This window comes from Typha latifolia, chromosome 4 (assembly GCF_019914945.1).
Source record: "Typha latifolia isolate L0001 chromosome 4, TyphaL0001v2, whole genome shotgun sequence".
NCBI classification, from domain to species: Eukaryota; Viridiplantae; Streptophyta; class Magnoliopsida; order Poales; family Typhaceae; genus Typha; species Typha latifolia.
In genome coordinates, this window is record NC_133089.1 from 16,431,292 (window position 1) to 16,458,923 (window position 27,632).

General features: G+C 37.6%; 5 protein-coding genes, 1 long non-coding RNA gene and 2 other non-coding genes across 8 annotated transcripts; 1 reads left to right on the forward strand and 7 right to left on the reverse strand.

Annotated features, from left to right (window-relative positions):
• Positions 1-932: 932 nt before the first annotated feature.
• LOC140787422 (protein BIG GRAIN 1-like) lies at positions 933-2,266 on the reverse strand. The gene has a single exon (XM_073136331.1). It carries the CDS (start codon positions 1,983-1,985, stop codon positions 990-992), a length of 996 nt encoding a protein of 331 aa, XP_072992432.1. The 5' UTR covers positions 1,986-2,266; the 3' UTR covers positions 933-989.
• A 5,431-nt stretch (positions 2,267-7,697) lies between these two features.
• On the reverse strand, positions 7,698-7,855 carry LOC140787860 (small nucleolar RNA snoR135). Its single transcript, XR_012108930.1, has one exon. It is a non-coding gene; the product is annotated as a small nucleolar RNA snoR135 (small nucleolar RNA).
• Positions 7,730-8,329, reverse strand: LOC140787425 (uncharacterized). Its single transcript, XR_012108849.1, has 2 exons — positions 8,276-8,329; positions 7,730-8,082 (listed from the first exon to the last, which is right to left on the reverse strand). It is a non-coding gene; the product is annotated as an uncharacterized lncRNA (long non-coding RNA).
• Positions 7,940-8,089, reverse strand: LOC140787859 (small nucleolar RNA snoR135). Its single transcript, XR_012108929.1, has one exon. It is a non-coding gene; the product is annotated as a small nucleolar RNA snoR135 (small nucleolar RNA).
• A 739-nt stretch (positions 8,330-9,068) lies between the features above and the next one.
• LOC140787423 (small ribosomal subunit protein uS3x) lies at positions 9,069-11,555 on the reverse strand. The gene is made up of 6 exons (XM_073136332.1): positions 11,385-11,555; positions 11,130-11,277; positions 10,857-11,028; positions 10,026-10,080; positions 9,820-9,951; positions 9,069-9,420 (listed from the first exon to the last, which is right to left on the reverse strand). Exons 1-6 carry the CDS (start codon positions 11,412-11,414, stop codon positions 9,256-9,258), a joined length of 702 nt encoding a protein of 233 aa, XP_072992433.1. The 5' UTR covers positions 11,415-11,555; the 3' UTR covers positions 9,069-9,255.
• Positions 11,556-12,557: 1,002 nt separating this feature from the next.
• LOC140785456 (probable small nuclear ribonucleoprotein G) lies at positions 12,558-15,222 on the reverse strand. Its single transcript, XM_073133275.1, has 4 exons — positions 15,059-15,222; positions 14,910-14,932; positions 12,952-13,073; positions 12,558-12,793 (listed from the first exon to the last, which is right to left on the reverse strand). Exons 1-4 carry the CDS (start codon positions 15,091-15,093, stop codon positions 12,731-12,733), a joined length of 243 nt encoding a protein of 80 aa, XP_072989376.1. The 5' UTR covers positions 15,094-15,222; the 3' UTR covers positions 12,558-12,730.
• A 390-nt stretch (positions 15,223-15,612) lies between these two features.
• Positions 15,613-21,159, reverse strand: LOC140787741 (peroxisome biogenesis factor 10). Its single transcript, XM_073136835.1, has 11 exons — positions 20,865-21,159; positions 20,735-20,766; positions 19,355-19,444; positions 18,734-18,828; positions 18,395-18,599; positions 18,132-18,201; positions 17,891-17,969; positions 17,617-17,747; positions 16,794-16,891; positions 16,402-16,493; positions 15,613-16,259 (listed from the first exon to the last, which is right to left on the reverse strand). The coding sequence occupies exons 1-11, from the start codon at positions 21,052-21,054 to the stop codon at positions 16,157-16,159; spliced, it is 1,185 nt and encodes a 394-aa protein (XP_072992936.1). The 5' UTR covers positions 21,055-21,159; the 3' UTR covers positions 15,613-16,156.
• Positions 21,160-21,411: 252 nt separating this feature from the next.
• LOC140786926 (NAD(P)H-quinone oxidoreductase subunit U, chloroplastic) lies at positions 21,412-24,145 on the forward strand. The gene is made up of 5 exons (XM_073135642.1): positions 21,412-21,772; positions 21,882-21,943; positions 22,212-22,301; positions 22,413-22,553; positions 23,990-24,145. The coding sequence occupies exons 1-5, from the start codon at positions 21,556-21,558 to the stop codon at positions 24,086-24,088; spliced, it is 609 nt and encodes a 202-aa protein (XP_072991743.1). The 5' UTR covers positions 21,412-21,555; the 3' UTR covers positions 24,089-24,145.
• Positions 24,146-27,632: the final 3,487 nt, after the last annotated feature.

A 27,632-nucleotide genomic window follows, 5' to 3' on the forward strand; every position in this document is an offset into this window, starting at 1 on the left:
ATGGCTTTTATATGATGACTTCTTTTTTAGCTTTTTTGACTGGTAGCCACTTAAAGCTGAAAAGAGTTTTAGTTTCAAAAGATTAATAGTTCATATAAAAGGAGGATAAACTTAGGATTTTGTGTATAACCTAACAATGATGGCCATGACGCCATGTTCCAAGTTGGTGGATCCATGCATTGTGAACAATATGAAGAATTATGATATATCTTTACATACATATGTACACATATACACTCACTATCTCTTTTATTGTCTTGTTACAATCATCTTTTCTTGCTGATAAGAATGAGAGGAGTTACTTTAGAGAAAGCCACATCAAAGTAAGAGTATTAATTATTCATAAAAAAAAGGAATACTTACAAACTATTCATGATAATAATGATAATTTTTTCTTACAAACAGTGAGAATTAAGTTATAGCTTGATTCTTAAATTAAATTAGAATGTGAATGTATCCTTTCTCTTGCGATTTGCATGCTTAAATGAGGAACTGTTAAACAAATAGAAGAAAACAAACTAAGAAGTAAAGACTGTAGGCATGATATACCTTAATTTCAGGAGCATGGTATACTAAACCATCCTTGTTTTAATTAATTGTTAGGCAGTATTTTTTTATTTTTTTTTGCCGTTTAGTATATTTATTTAACACGTTAATCTTCCGTGTTGCATTAACCCCGTCGAGGCACCACATTTTTATAAGAATTATTTTCTTAATCACTCTTATAATCCGGCATCAGGCAAATTAGACAAACGTACGTGTGCAATTTCTCATGGATCTATCTATCTATCCATCCATCTCTTTCAAACTTCCTACTATTTATATTACAATAATTTTAAACCAAAAACCACAGTAACCAATAATCATCACCGAGACTAACAAAACTTAATAATAATAAGGGGAAAAAGATAAAAGAAAATTAAACCACTAAATTATCCAACAAAGCTATTCCCATTTCACAATTTTATTTATTTAATTAAATATTCAAATTATCGGAGCAAACCATGGGCGATTGCGCGATTAGTCCCAAGACTCGTAGTCTCGTACACCGGAAGTTCATCTCTATACCCTCCTCCTCCTCCTCCTCCGCCACCTCCTCCTCCATTTCCGATCACTGCCAAATTCTCCAACTCGAACAAATCCGAGCTCGCATCGCTATCCTCCTCCTCCTCCTCTTCCTCCTCCTCCGCCTCGAATCGGCGAATCCTCATCATGTCCTCCACCTTCTTCTTCGCCTCCATGGCTTCGGCTTCGCCGCCGTGGATGCGCTTTTGCCCGCAAGGTCGGCATTCCTCGTCAACGATTACGCTCACCGGGTAGAATCGCACAGTCCTCTTCTCCGCCGCCCCCGCCCCCGCCGCCGACCGCGTCGACGGCGTCTTGCTCAGGCACGACCTCGTGTACGACGACGCAGTCGAGCACGCTGACGACGACGACTCCGCTCGCCGGGCGCCGCCGGAGGCGGCGGTGGAGGATTTTGTCTTTCCGGCGGTGAAGATGGAGTTGAGGAAGCTCGCGATCCGAGCGCCGGGCGAGGCCGGGGTTTTACTCTTGCGTAACTCGCGGATCTTGCTACGGATCGAGTTCTTGCTCTTCTCTTGGTGGTGGGAGGTGATCGGAGGTGAGCGGACCGGATCGGAGCGCAGGCCGGTCCGGATCGGCCTGATGCCGGTCGATTCGGCCTCGGAAGAGGAGAAGCCGCCGTAGCTGGAGCCCTCGGAGGAGCTCGAGGTCGAGTTCGGGAACCCCCGGCGGCCGCCGATTCGCGTCACCGCCCTCTCGCTCACCACGGGTTTCTTCTTTGGGGCGGTGAGCGAAGCCGAGCGGTATGGTACTCCGCCGGTGCGTTGGTCCGCTTTTTCGCCATCGTTCTCGTCGATGGAGCGGTATATGGCATCGAGGAGAGTGGACGAGAACGAGGGGTTATCGCACCCGTTACTATAACCGTAACGGGCCCGTGACGGCGTCTTCCCCCACCTCTCCATTTCACACTCAACAACTACCCAAGCACGAGTTGTAAATAAAATTCTGAAGATGGAATAAGAGGAGAAAACTTTGATAGCAATGGGAAGAAAGAAGAAGAAGAAGAAGAAGAAGAAGAATAGAAGGTTGAGATTGAAGAGGAAGGGTGGAGGAGAGGTTGGACTCCCTTTTGAGGTGCTTTCACGCGCGGGATGGTGGTGACGTGGCGCTTCCCCTTGTTTCTTTTAGAGGGCGTGGGGCCCAGGACGATGTCGCTCGTCTGATTTCTGATTCCCCTCGGTAGCCTCCTCGATCTCCGTCACAAAGTAAAGTATTATCTCTACTCCCATCTTTAACTTTGCACTGATTGATATAATAATTTAGCATTATATCTGCCATACCATATAGATAATAGATCTTTGCCCACTACTAATATATACTCTGTATATCAATAGTATGTTCCTCAATCTCTGATACATAGGTTCTACTCTCTTGCTATTTTTTTATTCATTTTTGAAAACAAAACTAGAGGGATTAATTCCAAGAGAGCAGGAATTCACATCATGATTAATTGCTAAGTTGTGTTACAGCTTGCAACTCATAAATCTCGTGCTTAACGGGTCGGACCGGGTCTGAGATATTCTGGACCGGATTCACGAGGCGGGGTGATTAGGGACAGCAGATTGGCAGTAAGACAATAAATAGGAACGTGAGTAAAAAGAGAAGGATAGGTTGATATAAATGGAGAGTGCTCGTGACACGGCAACAAGAGGGTACGGCGCTCTTTACTTAAAAGGACCGAAACTTACTATTTACGTACGTTTCGTATTAAATTAAGAGAATCAAGCCACGTACCTAAAACGGGAAAGGAGGAGGGAGAAACGGATTCCTCTCTATTTGGGTAATTTAGGCGAGCTTTTTGAGGAAGGGCAAGTAGTACTGTAGTAGTAGGATGATCATGCTGGTAAAGGATTAGGGATGTGGGTGGTGTGTATTCTACGTAACTTTTTTTTTTTTATCACTGGAGGAGACTGGAGAGGCCATTAAAGAGCAAATGAGTTGGTGGAGGTAGGAAGGCAGCCGCACGGATGCTGCAAGTGTTCCTATTTATTTATGGATGGCTTTCCAAAGATACCTGGAGGTCTTCATCAAGCAAAGAATTTAGGAATAATTACATTTTTGTCCCTCTCAAGTCTCAACTATAGGTGTTTTTTTAAATTAACTCCTCTTTTATCCTCTCTTTTTTTCCCCCTTAACTTAGCCCGTTAACAAAAGTTACAAAATAACTATTATTTCCTATAATATTTATGTGCAATGGGATTAGTAGCGAAGGTCATATTTATTATGCTTAGAGTAGGATTTAAGAGAAAGAGGAGGAGAAAGGACATTAAAACAACGAGGTAAAGAAGAAAAAAATTATTAGGATTTAGGTATTGAGGCAAAGATGATCTTAATTACAATGTTGATGGTGGTGGTAAGATTTATATCTTAGATTGTAATTATTTGGGAGGAAAAAGAGGAGAAGTAGAGAGATTAGTGATGATGATTGTGGTGATGAGAGTTGGGATTTGAGAGAAACATGAAAAAGATGAAGAGAAAAAGAAAACAATAGGTTAAAGATACTGATATTTTGATCAGTAATAATGTTATGTTGTAAACATGTGATAGATTTATGTTAGAAATCTGAATGTTAAGTTAATAGGAATGGCTTATTTGATTATTTTAAATTGGTGAGGGGGGCAAGTTTGTAAAGAATAATAGATGAGGCAGTGAAAACAAAAATCACTTATAGTTAAACGAATTAAAGTGTAATTAATCCAAGTACTAACTCCCGTGTTCACGGAGAAATAAATTTATAACCTTTATCATAAATTGATAGGACTGGACTACCTGGCTACAATAGTCAATCTGAAATGGTTTTAATCTTTCTTTAATATGCTAGCACTTGGCTGGCTCAATTGATTATTTGTATAAAAGAAAGCCTCTTTTTATCTTTTTGTAATTAGCCAAAGAGTTCATGGTTATAAAACAAAGGTCCATTTTGTAGGTGAGGAAAATAACCGAAAACATTAATTAAAACGAATTGATTGTTTTGGGTCTCCTTCACAAGGAAAACGGCCAATTGTTCATTGAATCGAATCACATCTGATATGCTTCACACCTTTAGGGCCGAGTTATATGTGTTGTTTAAATGAGGTTACTTTGTTGGATTCAACTTACCAATTACTTGGCAGATGTGCACCTCCGTGACTCCCTCTTGCATGGTTTTTCTCCATGATAACTGCTGGAGGAAATTTTTGCAAGTATATTTTAGAAGATAGAAGTTCCTCCTTGTTGGTATATTTTGTTAGAAAGAAATGCATCTGGGAAGATCCTATATATTATGTAATCTGTCAACTGTACATGTGCTAGGGCTGTAAGTGGAGAGACATATGTAGGTCAATCAGTTTAAAGATAAACAGTCAAATAAAAGTATACCAAATTATCCCAACTTTGTATTAAATAGCAAAATGGGACTGAGAGAAAGTAACAAATGGTTTTGGATGTATCCATTTGGTCGAATATTATTGTCAAGTGTGCAAGCCTTTGTTGGATTGCTGATTCAATGGGGGAAGCTTTTGCCTGGAGGTGACTAATTTAAGGGAACACCCATAGGGGGCAAAAAGGTGCCTGGCTCTTAGATTGGTCAGAATAACTAATGCAGGTGATGCACTAATCATGCACCTTCCTATCTCCCCTTTCTAGGCTTTTTGGTAGTAGGTTGGTTCTTGGCCTTGAGATGTGATTTTAAAATTGAAGCAGGGAAGTTTCTGAAGCCTAGGTAGGATAATATATCTAGAAAGTTGACTGTATATAACTGCTAATCTTTAGCTGGAGACAAGTCTATGAATTACTAACAAATTTACATTTTTGTTTTTGATATAACGATCCTTCTCGTTTCAAATGTAGTTCCCCTGTTCATAATTAGCACTGTTCCTATGTACATGATTGAGTTGACTGGCTAGTATAAGGGGTTTAATCCCATGATGACCAACTTTTTCAGCAGAGTTCATTCCTCCATCCAACATTACAAGTATAAAACTGACATTAAATCCTAAACAAATTTCACAGATAACACGTTTCAATTTTTTTTTTTGTCCACCAGTCCTGTATAATATTATTATTAGTAGTAGTAGTAGTAGTGTATATATGGAATAAGATTTATAGATTTTCTATCGTGATTTCAGCAATTGGTTAGATGATTGGACTCGTCGCCCACTACTTTTCGCATGATCTCCCTACTATCTTGAGATGCTTCAAAGGTTCTACTATTTTAGCAATGGTGGTGGAGAAAACGGTGGGTGGAAATCTAAAGATTCGGATGTAGTGGGGTGGTTCGTGGTTGGGTAGTGGATTTCTGCTGACTTAACTCAATAATATATATATATATATATATATATATATATATATATAACACTTAGATTCGATCTTAAATATAGCTAGCGAACTGCTACAATGAATCATGAAGTCAATTTGGTTTCTATTATGTTATATTCCATGACAGAACCACCATGCAATTTCGTACTCTTTTTCTTGTCTGCGGAGACTCGGAAGCACGGAATTAACATAATGCTAAAGCCTAAGAAAGGTTTGCCTTGCTAGCCTGAAAGGTTCTTTGCTCTCAGTAGGCCAGAGGGATAGAAAAGGGCTTCCATGATTAATAAAACGGCTGGATATGGTCCCCAAAATGGAAGTTGCTAACCATCCAATCCCATCTTTTATCTCACTAAAACATTCTTTCTATAGAATATATCTTCGAATAATTCTTAGTGTCTCCTAAGGTATGGAATGTTGATGTTTTTTTAGTGGTTAAAAAGTTAAATTTTTATTAGCTTGTTCTTTATATTGCTGCATATGCATTGATTGCCATGTATATCTAGGCTTAGCCATGTACAATATCCTTCTTTTCACAGAAGGAAGAGAGAGAGAGAGAGAGAGAGAGAGACGTGCATAGTAGCACGCAGAGTGGATGAGAACAGAGTAAGAAATGAATTCATATACAATAAAAAGGACGAGTCTATCTGGCTTGCTCCACCAATTTAGGTCCAGCACTTGTGATTCTTTTCTTGATCTAAAGCACACGCCCTTAGGAGCATAGAGAGAGAGAGAGAGATTAAAGAGAGAGCGTGACAGAGATGCAACAGAGACAGGAATTGGAACAGGAGGGGATGCGATCCCAAGGAAAATGAGGCAGAGGTAAAGGAGGAGGGGAGCAACAAATCTTTTTTTTTTCCAAACGGGTCGGTTTCGGATCTCCAATATCGTAGCAGGCCCTAGCTTTTTAGTTTCACCAATTGCTAGTTATGTCATGTGAGAAGTACTACTAAGCTTAGAGTAGTAGGTTACAAAAGGCATGAGCAACGAATGTCCGATACAGTGGTCACGATCCGATATACACTAAAACGGGTCGGATGCAAAATGAAGCGGTGGAGTGAAACCTAGCAAATAAATAAATAAATATGAGACGGTTAAGGCAACTCCTGCCAACATCTACCACGCGTGAGCTCGACCCACGTGCAATTTGCTTTGCTTTATTGCTTGTCTGTGTTACTCTGTATGTCTCCGTCTCCTCTGCTTTAGCCTTTAATTGAAGTGGTCTTATTAAGACTTAGTGGGGGCGTGTGAGATCTCGTGATGTGTATCTTTCTCTCTCTCTCTCTCTCTCTCTCTCTCTCTCTCTCTACTAATTATGAAGTGGGCTCCTGCTTTAAATGAGAAATGAGATCCTTCTCAATCTTCTGGCCTTTTGAGGATCCAACATGGGACCGGATCCCGAGGCAGATTAACATGGGGATGTAGCTCAGATGATATTAACGTCTGCGTAACATAATTTCTCCATCTCTATTTCTTTTCTTTTCTGCTCTTTTTCTCTTTCAAACGAAATATATTCGCTGTTTACAAATTGGTCATCAAGTTAATCGCATTCGAATATCTTACATGCTTGGAATAGGTGGCGGTGTTTTTATGAACTAGTCTACAGCAAAAGGGCTACCTTATTGGGCCCTTAACTGACTTGTTGGGCTTTTACGTACTCCGAAGGAAACAAACTTTTGCGTAATACTGTTGATTACATCTTTCACCTATGAGCACGATTTTATTATTTCCACCTCACTGTTCTTATGCAACTAGTGTTTAAAGACAGGATTTACCTATTTCTTTCAGTTCATAAAGTTTAGTAATTACTTATTCTAATCTAGTCTTTCTTTCAGGATCTGGTTGCTATCCAACGTGCACTCGAAAGAGCGTATCGTCCAAGGAAGCTCGCCAATGTTCATCCCCTAGAACTTTTCCAGCACTTGGACGTTCCAAATTCTTAAGTGTCCGGCATGATTAAATTGCATTTGGTTTTAGGATTTATGTTATCATAGTATGTACAATTCAAGTAAATGGAATTTGATAGCTAATAACATTAGGAACCCATCATGCTATAGCCCATACATACTATGCCATTTGGGTCGGGCCAGCCCATTGAAATCAATCTGCTGATACTTTCGATGATCTAATTCTATTAAATTTAGTATTAGCATCTTATTAGTGCGATAATCTTCCCTTTATTCTGGGCTAAATATTTCATACGTAGAGCCAATTATTATCAAGGAATGTTTTTATGTTAATAGTTACAAACAAATTCATGATAAAAAAACAAAATCCCCCCAAATCGCCTTTTATCTCTTCATACTGTTGGCATATTAGAAGAATGTGAAGAAGATGATTGTTGAGGTAACCATTAACAATTGAAGGCATAACCCAACTGCCCACCTTCATCAATATTAATATTTTTCTTTCGCAGGTGATACTTTCGGCAAGAAACGCATAGAAGAAGGCGTAACACCGATACACACTATCCTGCTCTTGGATAACAAAACTACTTACTTATCCACAAAAATACTATACTAAACCGATGCACTAGAGATAAAACTAGAAATAAATTGTAACGAAATGTGAGGAAAATGATTGTTGGAATACCCAGTGAGAATTAGGGAATAACCCAACTGCCCACTTTCCTTATGATTAGTGTAGCAGGATACACTTCCGGCGAGAACTGCACAGTTTTGATGCAAAACGCCGATACACACTATCCTGCAGAATGGAAGAACTCTACATCGACTGAACTAATGAGAGAGAGAGAGAGAGAGAGAGAGAGAGAGAAGAAATAATGGATCTGAGAGCTTAAAGAAACGGATCGGAAGGGGATGAGAAATCAAACGACGAGGCTAAGTAGTAATCGAAGGATCCATCGGGATCAAAAGACTGGAATAAGGATTGGAATTACTCATGGCTGAGATCGGGTCGTAGCCGCCACCGCTCTCGAGGCGTCGAATGGAACCTCTCAAAACTTTTGGAACCCTAGATTTCCACAAGGCAGCATCCGTAATATATAGAGAGCCGAAGAGAAGAGAAAAGCGCGAGTGCAGTGGGCCATGGCCCATGTTAAAGCCCATTAATGAAGACCATTAACGGGTCGGGTTGGTCTGATCCGAACTTGGTTGCAGCCCGAGTTCTATTTTTATTCTTCTGTTAATTGTGTGAAAGAAATCCACATTCCATGATCTAGAGTTTGTTGCAGTATTATTTTTCTCATTCAATTAAAATAAAAGTTGGAAAAAGATAATCTTGTATCAGGACTACTTCTAAAGAAAATTATCATTGAAGACACCATTGCTTATGGGAATATGTTATTAAGACTTGTCGAACTTGATTAATTTCAGGAACGAAATGGTCGATCTCAAAAGGATTCTCTGCAATGTATGATCCATGGACATCAATAGGAGAATCTCCATAGCATATACATTCTCCATCACAGGGGGCCAAAGGAATGCATAACCATTACAAAAGGTTGAGCAAGATCCCAGGAAACCCACTTACGAATCTTCATTTGCCAACATGATTTTGTGCTTCATATGCTTCTTCCTACTTCTGAACCACCAAGCCAAAGTCTACTTTAGACATTACCTAAAGATTGGGTCTTTCATGTGTCCTCCAACAATCATTGCAAGGGTCAAAACCTTTGTCTCAACTAAAAGTCTGAAAGCATCTCTGATGGACACCATTCATGAGAAGCAAAATTTGGGAAGAACAAAACCATTACGATTTACTAGTTCACATACATAAAAAACATATCCTTTCAGCATATGGGAAAAAAACCTAATAACAAGATAAAGCAAACTCTTCCTCAAAGCATCGAAACTAAAGAGTGAAACTCGGTCAACATCCTGAGTTAAAATGATAGCTTAGCATAAAAACTGAGTTGCTTCAAGCCACTGGAATCTCAGTAGTCATAATCCCAGACGGCTTCAGGTATTCATCCTCATCTTTTGGTGCGTGAATAGTGACAAGATCTGGTAAAGGTGTTGTAGGTCCCTGCTTGCCCTTTGGATCCCAATCAAGCATAATCTTGACCTTAATCCCAAGAACACCCTGAATAAAAAAATAGGGGGCCAATATAATTAGATAAATTCTACTCCTCTGAAATCAGGTGAACCGAACACATAGAAAAACTAACTCTCCAGGAAAAAGCTCACAGGGAACCGACAATGATGATAGTTTAAATCCTATAACTATAGCTCTTGCTAGATTTACCAAAAAGGAGAAAGAAAGAAGAATATGAATTTCGTTCAAATGCTCACAGGTAGAGTAACTCGGGTCAATCATAAAATGATATGCACTACATACTAATAGCCATTTATTAAATTACAGAGCTGAAACTGCAATAAGGTAAGATGAGCAGAACGGAGCCAAACTCTCAAGTCTTGAAACTATTTAGCAACCAATAAAGAGGGATGTCAAAAAACAAAGGTTGTAGTAATGGGAACTAACCTGTCGCAGAAGAACATGCCTCACTGCCGAGTCAATATACTCGTTAACAGGTTGACCAGAAGAAATCATGTATCCATCCTTGAACTTCATAGATTTAGCACGTTGTGCTCTAAGTTTTCCACTCACTATCACCTAAAATTTGAGCATATAGATTAAAACAAGATTATTCTGGATAAAATATAAAGTACAAGATCACAATAATATACCTCACATCCCTTGGCACCACTCTCCATGACAAACCTTAAGACACCATAGCAAGCCCTGAAACAGAAAGGAAATACATAAGCAATAACATTTAACAGCCAATAGCTATTGCCATGTTCCAATAGTAATTACAACAATTGTTGTTCACCAACAATGGATCACTACAATTCAAATAAAAGCAACTGAATGGAATTACTAAATTGATCCACTGTGATGCATCAAATTATAAACATAAATGGAATTACTACCAAGATTCCATCAAATGCATAATGCATGTCAATGGGAACATGTTTTGTCAATTTGTCCTATTATGCTTTCCTAGGTTTTGGCCATAAATTTTATGACAAGCCTATGAATCCTACAAATCATGTGCATACTACAGCAGGAGAAAAGTTAAAGGTAACAAATGAAGAACTAAGAAATGCAAGGAATAAATTCAGTGAAAAAACATAAACGTACATACTGAAGAGAGCTAAGCATATGCAAATAGTAAATCACAAGTAGGTACAACAACTATTCGCAGAAGACATCCTTACACTACACATTTTTCAAAATTTCCCTTCAATGATTAAGCAATGGAGCACTACGCTTCTAACCATTACACTTAAAAAAACATTGAAGGGCAACAATAAGTTCACTGGTTTAGTCATCCTCAGACACAAAGCTGGTACAAGGAACCAACCTGCTGTAAAGATGACATAAATCATCCAAACATCAACACAAATAATTCTAGATCAAATTTAATCACTTCTGAATCATCGCAATACTATCAATCATATAAACAAAAAATGACCAGAACAATAAAATGATTCAAGGAAAAGAATGCCACAAACCTCCTAACAGCGAGTCCTCCGAGGAGCTTGTAACGGAGAGACTCGGCCTGAGCAATAGCACAAAGACCCCTATTGTTCACCTTCTCAGCATAAAGCTCAACTCCGTTCTCAGGAAAATTGAACCTTTTCTGGACAACGGATGTCAATTCCCGAATCCTTCTTCCCTTCTCACCTATTACAACCAAAAACCCATGTCAATTCGTGCTTAAACTGAATAAAAACACTCGTCTTTCTACTCAACCAACTCAAATCCAAAGAAGGGGAAAAGAATACCAAGAACGTTCTGGGTTCGCGTGGCCCTAATAATGATCTCCGTTCTCATAGGGGTAACTCTAACCTCTACGCCAGAGTAGCCGTCCTCCGCGAGCTCCCTCGTCAACACCTCGTTGAGCTCCGCAAAGAAGACTCCATCAGCAACAAACTGAAAAAAATTTCACAACAAGACCAAATTTTGAGGGGAAAAAAAAAAATTCAACAGCGCAAAGAAGAGGAAGACAGAGAAGGGATCCGATCGGAAAGTTGAGTTACCTTTCTCTTTTTGCTAATCTGCGTCGCCATTATCGGAAAAGAGTAGGCGCCGCCTCCTCCTCAAGCTCTCTCCTTTCTTCGAAACCCTAGATTTAGGGATGGAGAATTGTGCTACGCTATTTAAAGTGAGGTGATGGAGTTGAGATCTTTCCGATATCTGTATCGGGCTCGGATCAGCCCAAGTCCAAGCCTTGATACTTCTGGGCCGGCCCAAACATGGGGTTAAGTTGATCATTAGGTTTAACCCATCCAGACCGGCCCAAATCCATCCAATTTTTTAACCGGGCTAAGTCCGGCATTAGCTCGGTTTGGGCTCTTACCAATAATGAGTCCATAATGGTAATGTGCGGCATGACCTAAGTCTTTGTCCACTCAGCTCACCTGTTATGCTCGTCGCTCGGATCACCTCCAAGTCCTCGACAACTTTTAGTCAGCCTAGACACGGGCTTAATAGACTTGTAATCGAGCAAGTTCATCAAATAAGTTATGTGGGACTGAAATAAAGAAATAAAGAGTAGATGCCGAGTTATTATTGAGCTCTTGTTTGTCTTTGAAACCTAGATCGGTGATGGAGCAACTGAGAATTGTGATAGACTTTTTAAAGGTGAGGTGATGGAACTATCAGATGGTTAAAATTATTTGTATCGGGCTTGAATCATGCCCAAGTTAAACCTTGATACTTCTAGGGCGGCACAAATATAGAGTTAATAGACTAGTAATTGAATAAGTTTAACATATAAGTTATCCCAGAATTACTTGTTTTTAGAAAATTAAAAACTAAATACTGACGCCGGTAGAATTTGAATTCGAATATCCGGACCTCCCCTCTTTTATATTTTAGTGGCACATTGACTCTCTTAACCATAAAAAGCCTTTAAAACATCATCTTTATTAGTTATCTATTAAATTTTTTATTAACAAAAATAATATATTAGTATTATATGATCAATGTTAGGCCCTCGACTTTTACCCTTATATTAGAAGAAAATAAGAGAAAAAAAAAGTTAAAATAATTATTTGAGTCATCTGCAACAGCAAAGAAAATAAAAGTTTTTAAATTGAAAATCCAGCCATTTGTTATCAAACCCGCCACATGATTAATGCTAACACGCTACATCGTCAGAAGAGTCAGAACTCATTGAAGGACTTCTCGCATCACGCCTCCAGAAGAACTAATGAGAAAATTCAAGATTTCTTCAGCAAGAGAAACTAACTGAGAATTCTTACATAGCAGCGAGAAATATAAAAGAGAATACACTGACTGATTCATTGAGAATAAAGACAGCATATACTTCAGTTTTACAGTCACGAAGTCCTGAAGATTAAGATTACAAATGAAAGCAAATCTACTGTGTTCTCCCAACAGGCACCAGGGCTTCAATCATCACTACACTGTTTCCCCTGATAACCTGTAAAAGGTTTTATAATATTCGAACATTAATTCATCTCAATGAGGACGTGAAAATCTACTGTTAATATAAACTGAAAACCAGTGCATGTAGCTTGTCTTTAAAACACCAGAAAAAAGGAACAACAAAATGAGACAGATAAATGAGAATAAACCTACCACCATCCCAATATCATTCTTCTCATTGCCATTGACCTCTACAGTGTTGTCGATCACCAAATTCATAAATTGGTCAAACCCCCGGAGTGTCCCAATGACGACGCGATTGACATTCAATTTGACTGCAGAAAGAAATGTTTTCAAATAAGCACAGTACTGGCAAGCATATAACCATCAATGGAACAGTCATAAGTTCATTGGAACAAAACACTCATCTGACAGGATCTAACTGACAAGCATATATCATCCCTAATTAAGAGTTAATACAGTTACTAGTTGGTGCTATGAATAATTTTCACTTGCAACTCCAGAAACCAGTCCGGAGAAGCCCATAACTGTCACAGATGCATCGATCCAATTATTTCGTTTGAACTATAATCACGCAATTTCATCGAAGCAGAAGCTTTGACAACATGATCATGCCTTTTTCCATTAGGAAATCACTTGATTAAGTCAAGTACTCCAACTTCCATAGTCTCTGAAAGTGTGACATAACATGGAGTAACTCGTATTTTGTTTGATGACAAGAAATTCAGAAAATATGTGAAAGCCACGAAAAATACAATCAAGTCACATCTTGGACAGTTTGACTGATACAAGGAGTTAGATTCACAAATATAATGATGATATCCCATGTCTTTGGTCAAACATTAAAGGGTTTACATTGTTGTGTGAGTGGCCCTACATGATATAACAATTTGTCAGTGTTTCAAAAAGCGGTTAGGGTGGCTGCCTTAGGTGATGCGTTAGGTGGGTCTTAAGGACGGGTTGAGTCTAGGTGCTTGCACAGATTTTAACCAACGGGCGCCTAGGAGCTCGCATAGATGGTTAAACATGCACCTAGGCGGTAAGTCGGGTGCTAGGCACTAGGTCATTAGGCGGTTTTTGAACTTGTAAATAATTCTAGTATAGGTATTAAGTATAAAATGCTATTCCTATTTGGTCCTTAACCTGCTTATCATTCAAGTTGTAAGAGGTTCCTAATTCTATTAAATGGGTGTTTTTGCCATACTTTTTATTATCCTCATCCTCTCTCCCACTTTCTTCTATTCATGTAAGGATTAGTAAGGATTAGTAACGACAACCATTTCAGGGAAGAGCAACAGTTAGAAGGCTGTTGCTAGTTGCTACTATTCTAAAACTACTCTTGCAATGGGCCGATAGCAAGGACGACCATTGCCTCTATGCATGGAATAACAAGTTTTCTTGTGGATAGATATGGACATATTAATTTTTCACAACTTCTTTGTCATATGACCGCCTTAGTTTTAGGCACCCGCCTAGCGTCTTGGCGGTAAGTAACCCCCCTGATCACCTGCCTACAGCCTACAATGTTTTAAAACATTGCTACTTTTATGTATTTCAATACACCAACTAATAAGTGCAAGAAGTGACAGACCATCAGACCATAAAGTTGTTATTCAAGTTTAACCAATAATGGTTAAGATAGTCCAAAGTGGTGAAATATGAAGAAAACCCAACACTGAATTATTCTAGATCATAGTAAAGCATCATAGACAGTAAACTAGCAAGTAACAGAAATAAAACAATAATATTTGCCTCTAATTGTCATTAGGGAAGAACTCATAGTAATAAAATACTTCTAAAAATAATTAGAAACTCCTGTTGATTCTGCAGAAACTACTTAATGCCTAGGTCTAAGGAGTAATAAACGGGGCCATTGTGTTACCATAAATCATATATGAAACACCTAAAAGACACAAGCTTTACCACAAAAAAATTAACTTTAGAAACAAGAAACAGGGATCTCAACTCTTTCAGGCGACTTCCAACAAAGTAATCTAAGCTTATCCGGCTTCTCTTTTCCTTTACGTTCTAACAAAACGTGCTAACTATAAAACCTATCAGGAGTCCCAATACACATGAACTAACGAAATGGAGAAACTTTGCAAGTAAATCATGCAAAAGAAGAAGGGGGAAAGAAAAGAATCACCAACTTTGCAGCTTCTTGTCCATGTACCTGTCAACCCGTTCAGAAATCAACAGAAACACAAATAAACAGAGAAAAAGTGAGTATCGCAGATCTAACAAAGGAAAATTTACAGGAAAGCAAAGAAAAGAAAAGGAAAAAGAAAACAAGACTCACTTCTTGAGATCCGGAGGTTGCCCAGACCTGCTCATGGCGGAGAAGAGAGAGGAAAGAAGAGCGAAACGAAATTCTTCGAACTTAAAAGTTCAAACCCTACCTCTCTCGTCGCAGTACAGGTAGAGAGGAACGAAGGGTATTTTACAAATACCTCCCTGTCTAAAGAGACAATATTGTGACGACCCCTTGCAGTCTGTGTATATGCATTCTACTCCCTTTCTAATATGTATTTATATTTTATATCGCAAATACCTCTTAGGCAAAACGGAATAATGCGCATAATATAGGGTTAGATCTGTCATACAATCGTCTAGTGAGGAGGCATATGTACATTATAAACAGTTTGCAAGGTAATTAAAAAAAAAGAACTTCTTACGTTAGAAAAAACACGTATAATGTCTACATCACAAGCATGCCTCTGCATTATGTTTGTAATTCCCTACATTATGCACTCATTCGCAAATAACCCATTGGCAAAAAATAAAATAAAATAAAATAAAATAAAATAAAATATCGCAATTCAAGTATAGAAAGAATTGCTTGCGGCCTATCCGTGGAGAAATATTCTCACATATAGAAAACCTCAAATTTTCAAATTGCATGGAGTAATAACATGAGTATTTCATTATTTTCCAATACATCAATATTCTTAGATTTCGCCCCAAGGACCCCAACTGTAGTAACAAATGATTGTGTTACAAAATACAAGATTGCTGTCACTTTCTCAGACCACAAAATGTACACAGATTCATCACCTTATTGATAATACATGTAAACCAAAATTTCTTTCCTCTCCCTAATTGCATCTTTAATTTGACATACAGTTGAAATTTTGTAGGATAACATAACATGAGAGTTTCATCAGCAAACTATTTTGAATGAGATGAAAACTAACTGTGTTAAAATTGCCTTTTAGATGCAACTTGAAAGAGGTGCCTCCTTTCTTGTGTGCCAAGGCTGAGGAATCTCTCATGTTAAAAATAGTTCTGCAAATAAGTAATTTGAAGAAGTGTCTGGCTTCCTTTTTATCATTGATGCCAGAATACTCGCCTCTTTCAAGCCCATCATTGAAGAAGTGTCTTATTATTCGACAGCTTGTTAGAAATCAGAATGGTATATACAAATTAAACTTGAATGAGTAATGGATTCTCGGCAGAGAGGACATTCTGGCTTCTCATTGCACCACTCCATTATGCAATTCCTGCAGGCAGGATCAGGACCGTAAGATTTAAGGTGTAACATAAATGCATATAGTTATGATAATATTCATCTTAAAATAACAAGCAAAACTGGAATTTTTTAATTGACAAATCTCAAGATACACAAAAGAGTTAGTTCTATACCAGCAGAAGACATGGCCGCAGGATGTGGCAGTAGGATGCTGGCGGGTACTGAGGCAGAGAGTGCATTTGCTGATGCTACTTGAATCTTGAGGCTGAAACATAAGGTAGAGAAAATTTCAACTTAAGCTACATTTTATGTATCCAAATAGTTCACTAAGTGCATTTGGGTGTAAAATGTTGCTAACTTGTTGGACAAGTTCATGCTATACTTTGAAGATTGAACCACAAATGCATACATATGTGCAGGATCATCTGGTTCATAAGTTATAGAAATATGACATGTTTGTGGTAAATTATATGCTGTAGTCCAGTTATCCATAGGTAGTAATCTACATGAAATGATGGTTTGGAAAACATTAAAGTTAAAAGAGTACTGGACAGAGAAAAAGTACCTCCGGAACAACCAACGAATCAGAGTTCCAGCTTCCTTTACTAGGGTTATAATCACCAATAAGATTACCATCTTCATTCAAAACAGGCAAACCTCGCCCTGCTAACCATTAACATGGAAGAACAAAAATAATAGTCAGGTGTTAATAAAGTAGATTATAACAAATTTGGGCTTACAACCATCCCCCTTTTCAATGTGCATATTTGAAAAAAAATTGCAACTTGTTTGATTCTATACGAATAGGACACGATACACATATATAGTATCCTAAAATGACCAAATCAAACATAAACGAACTGTAATACACAATGTTATTTAAAGTTCGATCTACAAAAGCTTTAGGTGTGGCCAAGTCAAGATTGGTTCACACAGTACCATAACATGGTTTAGCTTTGTTTACCAGAGTTCAAAAAAGTTTCTACTCCAATCTAGTCAGCATACATCTAGAATTTGATCAATTTTCCAGCAGTAAAAACAGCCTTGTGCATTACCCAGGACAGAAGATTAGTGTCTTTCTCAAGACTTCTGTCTCATACCCTTCCAACTGTATGTTTTCTAATAAACCTTCCAGATAGCAGTTAATCGAAGTATATAACACCATCAAACAATAGAGACTCCACTCCAAGTTTCATCATACTGCATCACATGGAATCCTGGTGCGCATGGCTCTTGTCAATCCAGATCTAGGGAGGGCAAGATATAGCAGCAGCATCTCCATTACTTAGGGACCAGTCAATCCTTACTCCAAACTAGAAAATGAAACTAACAGAAATAATATAAATAATTACATAGTTTGAACAATGACTAAAAGGGAAAAAGAAAACCTGCAGATGAGTGGTGAATTCCTTGTGTTGTTTGATGAATCGAACTAGTTATAGATGATAAATTACTTCTTAATCCTTCAGCACCAAGAATACAAAGCTGAATTAACAGAAATACACCCAATATTTGGTATCTGCATAAAACAGGAAGAGAATAACATAAATCTTGAATTGTGCTAAGGACATCATAATAGGCAGAAATACTGGCTGCTAGGATAAATTTTAGTGCGGAAGTGGAAGTTCCATAAACTTATTAGTTCTCAAGATGTCTACATACCTAGGCCTTTGGTTCAATGGCTTCCCAATAAATACATAATGAATACCAGATGCACGTTTTGATAAGTGATAATATAAGCCTGCAGAATAGAACAATATCAAACATCAACATGTATAAAATAGTTAAAGCAATATATGGCTTAAAATATGAACTTAGAAGTGGCAGCACCTGAGTAGAACAGAAGAAAGGGAACAAAAACTTCAGTGAATTAACGATAACCTAATCAGGTGAATTAAAGCACCTTCAAAGTAGAAAAACATAAGGTTGGTGCGGAGAGCCAACTGTAAAATCTCACGGGCAAACGGCAGCACCTGGGTAGAACAGAAAGAAGCAAGCAAGAAAGTCATGGTAAATTATGAGAGGGAGTTCTACCGAAGCAAAGCATCTGTAAAGATGAAGTTGTAACACCAATTATACTTGCATTAATCTAGCTGGTTGTGCCACCCAGAAAATGCAAATGGCAGATTGATAACACCAAAATGTTCAGAGAAGAGTTTCACATACTGAGGGCCATCTCTGAATAGTCCATAACCACAAGGCATGAATCTTTCCTCTCAACCTTGATACAGCAGATATATGCATGGCTCCTGAAGAAGAGTTCTCAGAAGTATTAGAAGTTTGCGTGATGTTTGTTCTAGGATAGTTACTTCCAGAGAGCTCCTCAAATGCAGAGTCATTCAGGATGATACCACGAGCAACCATTCTAGAGCTGCCAAAGCATAGGGCATTAGTAAGTCACAGGCACCAAATTCAAGAGCTGTCAAACACTTAAGGACACCATAATAATGGTAGGGAGATAATGCAACGGAAAAGATGAAGCAATATGAAATGTAAGTGGCAAACCTGATTCTTTCTGCAAGATAAGGGACTGCAGTTTGGTATAAAATGAAAAGGACACGCCGTGCAGGTGTTGGTGGCAATCCATAAGAAGTAGCAACCTGAAATGTACAGTTACATTGATAAGAATGGCATGGTGAAATACTCCAAAAAATCCTTTCTTTTGCTAATGAGTTGCATATTCGATCGCAAATCTATCTGTTACGAAATAGAGTGACATGTTAGCAAGCATGGTTGCTAAAAGCAGGGTACTTTGGTAGCAGCTTCTGTTGTGCAATTTTTGATATCAAAACTCCATTAAGCCAAATATGGTGCTAAAAGATACTTAGTTTCACCAAAACTTGAGCTGAACAACAGCACTAGCAATTTTCTTTCTTTGAAGAAGAACGAATCGTGAATCCCATGATTCTCAGACATAGTAGTGAAGAAGAGAATTAAAACAATATATTATTTTCCCCATGCTATTCAATGCAATTATTATGCTTTTCTGTTTGTATGAGCTATAACGATAGATGGCTGGCGTAAAAGTCAGATTGCAATTTACAATGAGCTCCATGCTTTGAGTATGTATAATCTGATTGCTGATAGAGCAGCAGAGGAATGCTAGAGCAGCAACAGTAAAAAAACCTGGGAGATATCGCAATATTCTTCTCCCAATGTTTGCTGGCCTGATCCTGTTGTCAACAGATAATAAAGTGTTTGACCAAGCAGCTTTATCTGCAATAAATTAACAGAGGTAAAAATTTAGTTACAAAGACTAAAAAGTAAAAGCAAAGGAAGAACAATTGTAAAAGGCAAATGAGTTAGTTCAAGAGAAAGAAATAGATGATTAAAGGACTATCACAAGCAAAAGAAAAAATAGAAGGGGAAAGTATTTCCGAAATTTCACATATCTAAAGTTTTCTTGTGCAAAGTCATTGGCTTCCTATACTAGTTGCTGGTTAAGCAGCAACCCATTCTACATGAGGAAAAAAAATGTTGACATGCTAAGTATATGCTGATATGGCAACTTAGCAAAGAATAAAGGTAGATTTTTAAGACGGTTTATAGTTAATTTGCTGATGTGGCACTCAGCAAAGAATAAAGGTAGTTTTGAAGATGCGGCATATAGTTAATTGGATATTGAAATCAAAATGTAGCACTTCCTCGGTTGATAGGGTTGACTCCATTCAGATTTATGTAGGGTAATGTTTTGCAGCAATAGCAAAGGTCTTCCAATTTTCTTTATTATTTGTAACAGAAAAGTCTTCTCTGGACACTTGCCACACTGATACACTTACATCTCCATATCAGCACAACCATATAGCTAAATAAGCATTACATAGTTTTATCTTAAGTAAAACAAGGTCCGATCTTCTTTTACTTATTTTGAGGTAGTAAGTCAGTAATTAACATAGTAACTAGTAGCCATATGAGGATCCTTGATCTTCTTCAAATATTATAATAAAAATATAATGTCTTGTTCATCACTTCCTTTTGTTTTTATTGCACTCCAAGTGCAGCATTGAAACATAAGGAGGAAGAACACAACTGAAAAAAGAACGCGCAAACAAAATTCTGTGGATTATCTCTTTCACCCTGGATATGTTAGAATCAGAAGGGAGTTAAAGAGACAAATTTTAACAAAACATGCTTTACACCCTACCTCCAGGCTCCCTAAAGTCTATAAACTAGCATCTTAAAGAAAGCTCCATGCAAAACCAATCAAATTCATCACGCAGCATCTTCTAAAGTCCCAAAGGAAGCTTATTTCATGGCATCAGTAGAGGATTACTAACAATGTGTGCTTAGCAGGTTGGGAGCTACAAATTTTCCGGCAACATAGACATAAGAAGATATCAAAACCCTGGGTTAAATTATTTAATTGCTGATCAGAGATTCAATTTGTCAACATGTAGAATAAGCTTAATAGCACTCAATCAAAGAATTCGTTGAGAACCAATACGCCACAATAAGATAAAATCCTTTAATTGAGAAAACGAAGAACAGGGAAAAAAGAAAACCAACCTCACTCTGGTAAGCAACAGTAACCCGGGTACCTAAACAAGAAAGAATCGAACCACATAAACACACACAAATCCCAAAAAATCCAACATAAGTAGATCAAATTAGAAAGTGTATTGCGATCTAAACTGACCAAAGAGGTGGCGGAAGGCATCGCGGCACGCGTCGTGGACGTAGGCGGCGTAGTTGTCGTCCTTCTCCGCCGCCCGCATGATCTCCGGCTGCGCCGCCGGAGGAAACCGCCTCTGTCCCGGCGCCACGTTAGACGGAGTCCGGGAGCTGGGCCCCAAGTCGCCGCCGGCGTCTCTATGCTCACCTCCCATGCCTTCTCGGTGGAGATCGGTCACCGGCGGTCAAGGATAAGAGAGCGGTTGCGAAGACCAAAGGTTGAGTATAATAACCGGATCAAGCAAACCGGTTCGGATCGATTTCCTCTGCATCCATAATTAGGGGATACCATAGGCTCTTCTGGGCCCAAATTGGCCCAATTTTCTTAGGCTCAGCCTAGAAAAAAGATTTAAACCAAAAATACTCAAATCAAAACTTTAACCATACATAAATTATGGTAAATATAATTACACAAAAATTTTAAGAAAAAAAATTTAATACTTAGATTAATATGGAATATTTTGAGTATTTAAAAAGAAAAAGAAGAAGAGATTGCCTATCCAGTCGTCTTCAGGAACCGTAGGATCCGGTGCATTGTAGGATGGCCTGAGGCCTCCCATCATCAACTCCAATCCCGCCTTATCTCTCTCTCCCATCTCAAAATTTTTAAACTCAAAACAAAAATAATCCGAAAATTTTCGATTCCTCCCTGGAGAATGGAGATGGCTACTCTTGGTATCCCGTCACCGGCGGCGAAGCTCACCCCGCGGTTCTCCTTCCGTCTAAGGGCGAGAAACCTCACCTTCCGTGTCCGGTGCTCCGCCGAGGCGGCTCCGGGCACCGCCACGGAGGAGGAGGGTCCTGTCACCCCCAGCCGCCTCCCCAACTCTCTCATCTCCGCCGCCAACGTCCAGAAAGCTCTCCGCGGCGTCGGTAGCTCATCTTGATTCCTATTTCTTTCTCACATCGTTGGGTTTTGCTTTTGTTTTTACTGTCGATTGAGATATGATTCGAAGGACGCGTTTGTTATTTTGAGTGGCAGCGATTACTGAAGTTGATCATTATGGAAGACTTGGAATCTCTAGGGGAACTTCTTATGATCAGGTAACTTTTCTTATGGAAAATTTCGTTTTGAACCATTATGTTGCGTTTCTTACATTTTTACGCTCTACTTTTCTTCAATCTGTATCGAAATTTTAGTTATTTTCGTCAATAAACGCAAAATGATGGAACCAAAAGTACATTTCTAAAATGGAGAAGGTTGTTGCTTCACATTTCTTAGTTTTCATGACATTTATATTTTTTTTTCTCAAAAAAAAATTAGAAACTTTGATGCGGAATCAGATGCATCATTACTCGATTTGTGCACCAGGTCATAGTTGCCTATGAAAAGAAGTGTGAGGAACTAATGAACAAAGAATTGGATGAAGAGGAAATGAAGGAGGAGCTAGAACTATTGAAGGTTTTGTGATCTTCTAATGCTTGTTTTTAGTTACTTACATTTCCAGCATGCCAAGTTCACATCATTATCACTTATGGTATGCTTATTTATTGTAGCTGCATGTTATTACAGGAATCTTATGCGATTCTTTCTTCTGAGGATGAGAGAAGATTGTATGATTGGAGTTTGTCTAGAAGTGAAAGGCCAGATAGATATGTCTGGCCTTTTGAGGTTGATATTACACAAACGCCTAAAGGGACGCCTCCTCCTCAAGTATGTATCTCTACTAATACTTCAGTGATGCTCTTGTAAACAAATAGCTCAAGTAAATAGAAGTTTACTATGCTAATAGAATATAGCATGCTATCTATTATGTTACGAGAGTATACAATTAATGTTCAGGTGCAATCCAAGCAAGATTGTTATTTGAATCCAGCGATGGAATCATGCTCTTGTTTAGTTTTGAGTCTTCTTTATTTGAGTTTATTTGGATTAATCAGCCAGAAACTTCACCAATGCAAAAAAAAAGTAGAGATTTTTACAACCGTTTTGCTTTTAGACTAAACTTTTGTCAGAACAATGGAGCTACAGTTTTCTAAGATGCTCATTTTATTGATAAGCTGTGGTTTCTTGTAGTTTCAGCTATAAAGAGCTAATAGGTAATAATTTTGCATACTATGTAATAGTAGTCTGAGTGGAGGAATGCAACAAGAAACTGCTAATTTTCACCTAAGTTTTGAGTATCTGTATGCACATGATACATGGTAATGTATTCCTGAACAAACTGTCATCCATCAGCTTATTTGCTGGGCAGATTTACATCGGAAACCAACCTGATAAACTATCTTTATCAGACTGTCGGTTCATCAAGAGAACAGAATGTTGGTTCAAATTTGGTCATTGAATTATCGAGCACCTTTTGCAGTGCTCTGTTTATGCACATTTTGTTCTTTAAAGTGATTTTGATCTAGCCTTTTGGGGGGTTGAATTTGAGGATCATAATAAATGTAGAGTATGCAGCAAATAAAATTGTGCTCCATCTATCTAACAAAACATAGACTATGAACTGCACCTTGTGAAATCACTTTTCTAGTACTCTTATAGATCTCTTCACCTTCATCAAGTTTACTAGATAAATCATTTCTTCTCTCCTTGTTTTTTTAATGCACTTATCCTAACACATAACACAAGGTATTTTAGAAACTGTTGGAAAATTAGGTACCCCATTTTTTAATCTCAGCATGCGTTATGTCATCTGCCAACTTTTGTACTTGATTAAGACTCCTGCGCAATGTCTGTTAAGCTGCTGATCAGATTTTGGATATTTTTTCAGTCTGATAATGCTAACAAATATGAGCATGTTGGAGATAAAATCCACTCATGCTGACAGAATGGGGTTTGCCATATTAACACAGTTAAAATGATTTACAGGTGTATCTAGAGTCGTTCACTTTATCCCCTTGTATCCTTGATGGCATATAAATGTTAAAATTGGGTAGACAGGGGAATGATAATAACTTAATAGCAATATTAGCTGCGTAGATGAAGATACCCTGTAATTTTGAAGGAAGTTACTATCAACTCCAGCAATGATGCCTCTGGCATGCATTTGCATTCCTATCATTCTTATATTGTTCTAGTTAGCAAAATATTTTTGTCGATCTGTTGATATTTTGAGACCACTAAATTTACATGCTTTCATGATGCAGGAACCTGAAGATGTAGGACCGACGAGGCTTGTGGGGTATTTTCTCCTAGCATGGTTGGTACTCTCTGTTGTATTGTCTATAACTCTCAATATTCAATAGATGAAGGATCTGCTATTTGTATTTATCTGGGAGTAATTCAAACTACATGCCTGCAAATTAATGGCCATTTTTTTACAGTTGCAATAGATCCAAGAGCAACTATTGGCTTCATCTCTGATCATGTAAAAGGGTGGCTATGCTTTGATCTACAAGAATAATCCATTAAATTCCATCCATAGGAGCACCTGGTACTTTTAGTTGTTCATCTATATGACTGTTCCAAAGTTAGGCAGCCCTAGATGACCAGAGCCCCACCCAAAATTGGTAAAAATTATAAAAAAAAAGTCAAAATTACAGGAGAGGTTTTTTTTGGTCAGTCTCTGCAATTATCATTATGTGTACCATCAAATTCAGGGAGAAAGATCCTATTGGCCTGAGAAGTTGATGGTTGGATTCTTTGTTTCATGAAATAGAATTTAAAGACCACTACTTTGGTACTTAAAAATTTACTTAACTTGGATTACCCACATATTTATTTATCTAGGTCCCTGAGCTTTATTCTTTCAAATATCCATCTTCTTGGCACCCACAAATTAGCATCCTTGTATCAATATCCAAGACAGGACTGGTTCATAGCACATGATCACCAAAGCACAGACTGGAACTTTGGTTGTTAATTGTTATTTATGCCCTAGTTTAACATGATTAGAAGCAACCAAAAGATTCAATTTAGTAGTTTTCTTAACAGAATTCTTTAAGACTAAATGTGATTTACAAGTAAATGTTATTCTCGGAGTCTTGAATGATACAAGAACATTAAGCCTCACTCATTTGTAGAATTAAAAAAAATTATTTTAATATAAATCCTCTTATATTAGTATATTAAGTAAATAACAACTTACCTCAATACTAGTATAGTAATATCTGCTTCTCTCTATTCTCCTTTATCTATCTTCTCATTCATCCATTGTAAAGGATATTTTAGTTATTTATCAAACTATCATTTCAAATTTATATTACACTAAGTATAATTATTATACACTATACTAGTTTAAAAACAAAAAAATAACTTATATTATATTAATATTAAATATTAATATAACTATACTAATATTAATATATTCTAAGGGGGCACACTGTATCTAGGAGAGCACAAGTTATCAATGATATGAATTTAGAAGAAAGTAATGCATGCGATCCAATTGACCAAAGATGAAAAGAAAAATTCCATTTGCCACACTATCAAAAGTCTCTCAAGCCCAGCTGTGATTCCAAACAAGATGGTTTTTTTTTTTTTTTTTTTTTTTTGGAAAAAGAAACAGATGAGTGTTGGTGGGTCCAGCTGTGGCCACATAACAATCAACATAGAGAAAAGGGTGTAGGAATCTAATGAGCATTCATTGCACACATTGACGACAATGACAAAAGAGGAGATAAGATTTAGTGATGTGGCTTCAATGTCCCAGAAGAACAACTCAATGAGCTCCTTGTCCTGTTCCTGGACAGAGATATTTGCAAACTGACTTTTATTTATTTATTTTTCATGTATATTTACAACACCACTCAATCCATTTCTTTTCTTTTTTTGATGAATTAATTAATGTCATTTGCAAGTTGCAACCACTGCTTTACAATAGATTTGAAGAATTGTTTAAAAAAGAATCCACTAATCTAAGGTTGTTGTATACTTTGTAAGTAGGTTAGGTTGGAATATTTCCTTTCTTCCACTCACTCATAAGATGTACAACTTTAGACATAAACAAAATGAATGACAGCTTACATCTATCTATAAACAAACAAAGACCAAACTATGACCAAAAAAGTTAGACAATGCTATTAGTTTAGATGTTAGAGAAAGAAAAAGCAAATAGACTAGAATAAACCCATGACTTGGGCATATGCATATCTCATATATTTAAACAACTCTTAAGAGATAAGATTGTATTTGTGGTAACACAAAGAAGTCCTAATTCCAAGCAGGGATTGCATTTGCCTTGGGTCAAAACAAGACTTCCAGAGTTGCTGATAGAATATACTCTTCTTCTTCTATATCTATTTCATCATTGATGTGGGTCCTACTCATAGTTAACAAATTGGAAAAGCCACAGCTTGGCATCTCTAGACACTGTTCGTGTCTCTTTACATGAGTGGTGTCTTCATAAGCCACCGAGGAGATTTTTCTCTGACTCAAACTGGAATTTGAAGTTATAAATAACAAAACTGAGACATCTAATCAAGGTGTTCTTCAGTAGAGGAATTTATCATAGTAAAAGGAAGTTACTGAAAGATTCTTCACTATAAATAAGTGAATGAAATGTGATCAAACATGAAGTTGTCAGTGCCAATTGTACAACAGGCAGAGAGACTCAATCTACAGAAGAATGCCTAAAGACCTATCTGTTAATCTCACACTTCTACTAGTTCATGTTAAGCCTCTCAAGACATTTCCAAAAGCACAAATCATTGCCTATCCTCATAAAACAACACAGATTGTTTTACAATCAAGAAAAATGTCACATTAATGATAGATCTGCATAGAACTATAGGTTCTTTATTGACATAGATATACACTTTAATACATTTACACCATCTAATCATCTATACAAGCAACTTATGGATATTGTACAATGATGCTTAGTGATACAGAGAAGTAACAGTTGTACCATATACCATGAGAATATAAACAAACTTGGCAAAGCTATCTCAAATAAATATGAACAATGAAGAAAAATTAAAACAGATAGCAATTTTGCACTGCTATAATTGTTTCTCATAAAAGGAATAGAAGGATAAACATAAACAAAAAGCAAGCTCTGTCCAAAAGAAAGGAAGATCTGATTAATCAATATGAACTACTTCACAATAAAATCTACCTGAAGAGTTAGAATTCAGCAAAAAATCTAGATTATTCTTTTAAGGAATTGCAATATCTGATTTAACATAAAAAAACGACTATTTCTCGCATTATATAGCAATCCCATAGTTTCATGAATAACAGCTTAAACAATGGCTGGATGAGTCACTTCAACCATAGCTTCATCATGCAGTTCAGATTCATTAAGTTTCTCTTGCTTTCATATCAGCAAAAGGAGCAAAGACTTAATTCTGAATTGATGCCATAGTAAATTTTACTCAGTCCTGTCAAATGAACTATGTGGGTCTTCTAAAATGGCTGTAACCAGGCAGTGCCTCTTAAAAGGATTTCTGTCCATCTAGGGACAATTGAATCAACAAGAGAAAAGTGCAGTGAATGCAGTTCCTGTTGACTCACCACAGACATGGGAAATAAGAGAAAGAAAGAAAGAACCTAAGAGATGAAAATTGATATGTAGCTTCCGTCTCCAAAAGGAACTTTTGCACCCCTTGTTCTATTGCTGGATGTCATTGCATTTGTATAGGTAGAAGGTCACTGCCTATGATACTTTCCCCTCTCCTGGATTTGTAGTTATAATTCCAATAAAGGAACATGCAGGAGATTGGCATTGTCTAGACTTAAACACTACTGGAGAAGCTCATCTGCTCTTATACAAGAAAATGGCCTTCTGGTTTAAGGTGGGGCGGGGAAAAAAATATAGAAGTTAATTTCATGATTATATTCTAATTC

Coding starts and splice junctions, on each gene's coding strand:
- LOC140787422 (XM_073136331.1), bottom strand. CDS start 1,985: ATGGAGAGGTGGGGGAAGACGCCGTCACGGGCCCGTTACGGTTATAGT.
- LOC140787423 (XM_073136332.1), bottom strand. CDS start 11,414: ATGGCGACGCAGATTAGCAAAAAGAGAAAG. Junction 11,029..11,129: donor GCGAACCCAGAACGTTCTTG/GTATTCTTTTCC, acceptor TGGTTGTAATAG/GTGAGAAGGGAAGAAGGATT. Junction 9,952..10,025: donor GTGGTGCCAAGGGATGTGAG/GTATATTATTGT, acceptor CTCAAATTTTAG/GTGATAGTGAGTGGAAAACT.
- LOC140785456 (XM_073133275.1), bottom strand. CDS start 15,093: ATGAGCAGGTCTGGGCAACCTCCGGATCTCAAGAA. Junction 14,933..15,058: donor CAACCTCCGGATCTCAAGAA/GTGAGTCTTGTT, acceptor ACGGGTTGACAG/GTACATGGACAAGAAGCTGC. Junction 12,794..12,951: donor AGAATGATATTGGGATGGTG/GTAGGTTTATTC, acceptor AACCTTTTACAG/GTTATCAGGGGAAACAGTGT.
- LOC140787741 (XM_073136835.1), bottom strand. CDS start 21,054: ATGGGAGGTGAGCATAGAGACGCCGGCGGCGACTTGGGGCCCAGCTCC. Junction 17,970..18,131: donor TATGTTTTTCTACTTTGAAG/GTGCTTTAATTC, acceptor TCTATTCTGCAG/GCTTATATTATCACTTATCA. Junction 16,260..16,401: donor TGCGGCCATGTCTTCTGCTG/GTATAGAACTAA, acceptor TCCTGCCTGCAG/GAATTGCATAATGGAGTGGT.
- LOC140786926 (XM_073135642.1), top strand. CDS start 21,556: ATGGAGATGGCTACTCTTGGTATCCCGTCACCGGCGGCGAAGCTCACC. Junction 21,944..22,211: donor GGGGAACTTCTTATGATCAG/GTAACTTTTCTT, acceptor TTTGTGCACCAG/GTCATAGTTGCCTATGAAAA. Junction 22,554..23,989: donor AAGGGACGCCTCCTCCTCAA/GTATGTATCTCT, acceptor TTCATGATGCAG/GAACCTGAAGATGTAGGACC.